Source organism: Plasmodium cynomolgi, chromosome 6, assembly GCF_000321355.1.
Source record: "Plasmodium cynomolgi strain B DNA, chromosome 6, whole genome shotgun sequence".
NCBI lineage: Eukaryota > Apicomplexa > Aconoidasida > Haemosporida > Plasmodiidae > Plasmodium > Plasmodium cynomolgi.
The window spans coordinates 78,692-81,305 of NC_020399.1; the positions used below are offsets into that span (position 1 = coordinate 78,692).

A 2,614-nucleotide genomic window follows, 5' to 3' on the forward strand; every position below is an offset into this window, starting at 1 on the left:
CTGCCAGCGGGGTATCCGCCTAACTGGGGTGCCCCCCTAACGCATTACTTCCTCATCAAGGACAACTGAAAAGTACGCAGGATCGAATTCTCTTCGTTGTATGTGCAAAACTCTGCACGCTCTTCCCGTGTGCAGTTTCTCCCAATAGGGCTGATATTTATCATTCCGTTGCGTAGCTCGATGAAGGTCCCTCTGTGTTGAGAGAAAAAAAAAGGGGGAGAGTATTTCCGTGTGTATAGTCTGTAACACTTGGTGGTAGGTGCTTCATAATGAGAGATGGTCAACACAACAACTTGGATCTGCCCCCTCCTTCCCCTACCGCTTCTTTGGCACCTGCAAATTTGCAATGTACACTAAGCAGTAATTCACCAGCTGCTGCATCTTCTCCTCTCCCAGAAATTGCGTTATACTCTGTGAGGAGGAGACAGACAAGGAGGAAGTGAGCACAGAGGAAGAAAAAGTGAGCATAGAGAAGGGCAATGATTACACGGTGAATCGCGCAATGGATTAGTGAGGAAGCGTGTGCAGTGTGGAAGCGGCCCCCATTTGCTCAACACCGCGTAGCCATTCATGCCCGCCCTACCTCCGAGTAAAACTGCTCGTTGTCCCTATACGCTACCACGCCATTCTCTGAGAATATGAACTCAAAGATCTCGGGGTCTTCAAACAGGGGGAGAACAAAAAGTTGTGTCGATTTTTACGCAAATATTATGTGCAGTGTGTGTGTGTGTGTGGGGTGAACTGACGAGGTGTCTCATGGGTAATCGTTCGCGTGGCTGCACGAACGAGGCGTTCCTATCGCTTCGCTTCTCTTTTTTTTCTTTTTCGCCATTTTCCCTCTCCTACATTTTATCTGCTCGATGATCTTCCGGTAGTCCGACCCTCCTACCACCCCCAGGGCGATATTCCCCTTTGACTTGAGCTTGCGGAGAACGTCCACCATTCGTTCTTCGATCGGCTGTACGGGGGGAGGCAGTTGTGTGGCAGTTGTGCTATAGTTCTGTGGCAGGTGTGCTGAGTGGGCGGTAACCCCCCGTCTGATTGTAGCCATCCGAACGACTTCGAGAAGAAGCAAAGGAAGGCAGCTCCCCCTTTCGTACCGCCCTCGCGTGGGTCAGGGTCCCATCCACATCAAACAAAAAAAAACGCTTCTTTTGGGAATTCATGTTTCGTCTTATTATCCACTTGGGTGGCTAAACGGGAGAAGTCGCGCAGGAGGCAGACTTTCCGCTCAGCAAAACTTGCGAACGTGGGGTAGTAGCGAATGGGGGAAGAGGACGATGGAGACGCGGACGAAGGAGACGCGGACGATGGAGATGCGGACGAAGGAGACGCGGACGAAGGAGACGCGGGCGATGGAGACGCGGACGACGGAGACGAGGACCACAGCGCGAAATGAACGAGTGAACAGACTTGCGCTGACACGGGACTCAACTATTTAACGTGCCTTGCTAAGATAACTCAAAAATTACATCCCTGTGCTCAGCTAGCCAAAGGCTATGCCAAAAAAAAAAAAAAAAGAGGCCAATCAGTTTTCCCCAGCAAAAGGGGGCACATAACCAAGCTGTACGTGCAGCGAAAAAAAAAAAAAAAAGTTCACCTCGATTCGCTTCACTTCACATCACATCACACCACCTCAGCTTGTTCTCAAAATTTGCGCAGACGAGAGAGGTGTCCTTTCCAAAGAGCGCTTCTTATGGGCGCCCAGCTTCCTTAACCCCGTAACTCACGGGATGGATGTTCCGATGCAGGAAGCTCGGGGGGAAGTAGTTTCCTCAATCCTACACGTGCACACATACGTACACCTCGCGGGTGTCGCGCTTTTATGAGGACACGACACACAGATGGGGGTAGAGTCCCTCGTTCATGTCACCTGTCAGTTTGGTCCCCCTTGGCGAACCATGCATGGAGTCGTGGAGTTGCGAAGTTGTGGAGTCGCGCAGTCGCGCAGTCGCGTGACCTCCATCCCAACCCGTTGTCACGCGATACGGTGTGGCGCTGCCCCAGGCGAGGTTCCTTTAATCCTCCGCTAACAGATAAACACCCATCGCGGAAATTTGCAAAAAAAAAAAAAAAATCCCCCTTGCACACATGACCGCAACAAACGAAAGGAAGGAAAGGGCTCCATTGCTAAAACTCCACTTTGCACACATAATAGGTTTAAGGTGGGGGCTGCTAACATACATGCCAGCGCGTCAGGCTGGCATGTGCACCTGCAGTTGGGACAGCACTCTTGGTGAACCCCTAACTCCTGCCATGCGCGCTGCGGGGGAATCTTGAGGCCACACTCCGGTTTGCCTCGAACGGGAAAAGAAGAGTCGACGCTGGCGTGAAAGGAGTGAAAAAGGGAAAGCAGCCCGAACGAACAGAACAATCCCACACCTCGCGGGACTGACGTCCCAATTTCTTCCTTTCTTTCTTTCGTTCTTCCTCCCCTTCTTTCTTTCTTTCCTTCTTTCCTTCTTTTCCTTTTTTTTTTTTTTTTTTTTTACACCTCGGGCGCGCAGCCCCCCCACGTGAATTGCTAGCTACATATTTGTTGCAGCCATGTGTTGTGCCCACTCGCTCGGCTACTTCGGGTTGCGGCACAGGGGGAGTGACACAAGGGGGTAAC

The 2,614-nt window shown here is 51.4% G+C and overlaps 1 protein-coding gene across 1 annotated transcript; it reads right to left on the minus strand.

Annotated features, from left to right (window-relative positions):
* Positions 1–44: 44 nt before the first annotated feature.
* Positions 45–958, minus strand: PCYB_061170 (phosphomannomutase; the record flags this gene model as incomplete). Its single annotated transcript, XM_004221284.1, has 4 exons — positions 847–958; positions 584–660; positions 320–411; positions 45–192 (listed from the first exon to the last, which is right to left on the minus strand). The coding sequence occupies exons 1-4, from the start codon at positions 941–943 to the stop codon at positions 45–47; spliced, it is 414 nt and encodes a 137-aa protein (XP_004221332.1). The 5' UTR covers positions 944–958.
* Positions 959–2,614: the final 1,656 nt, after the last annotated feature.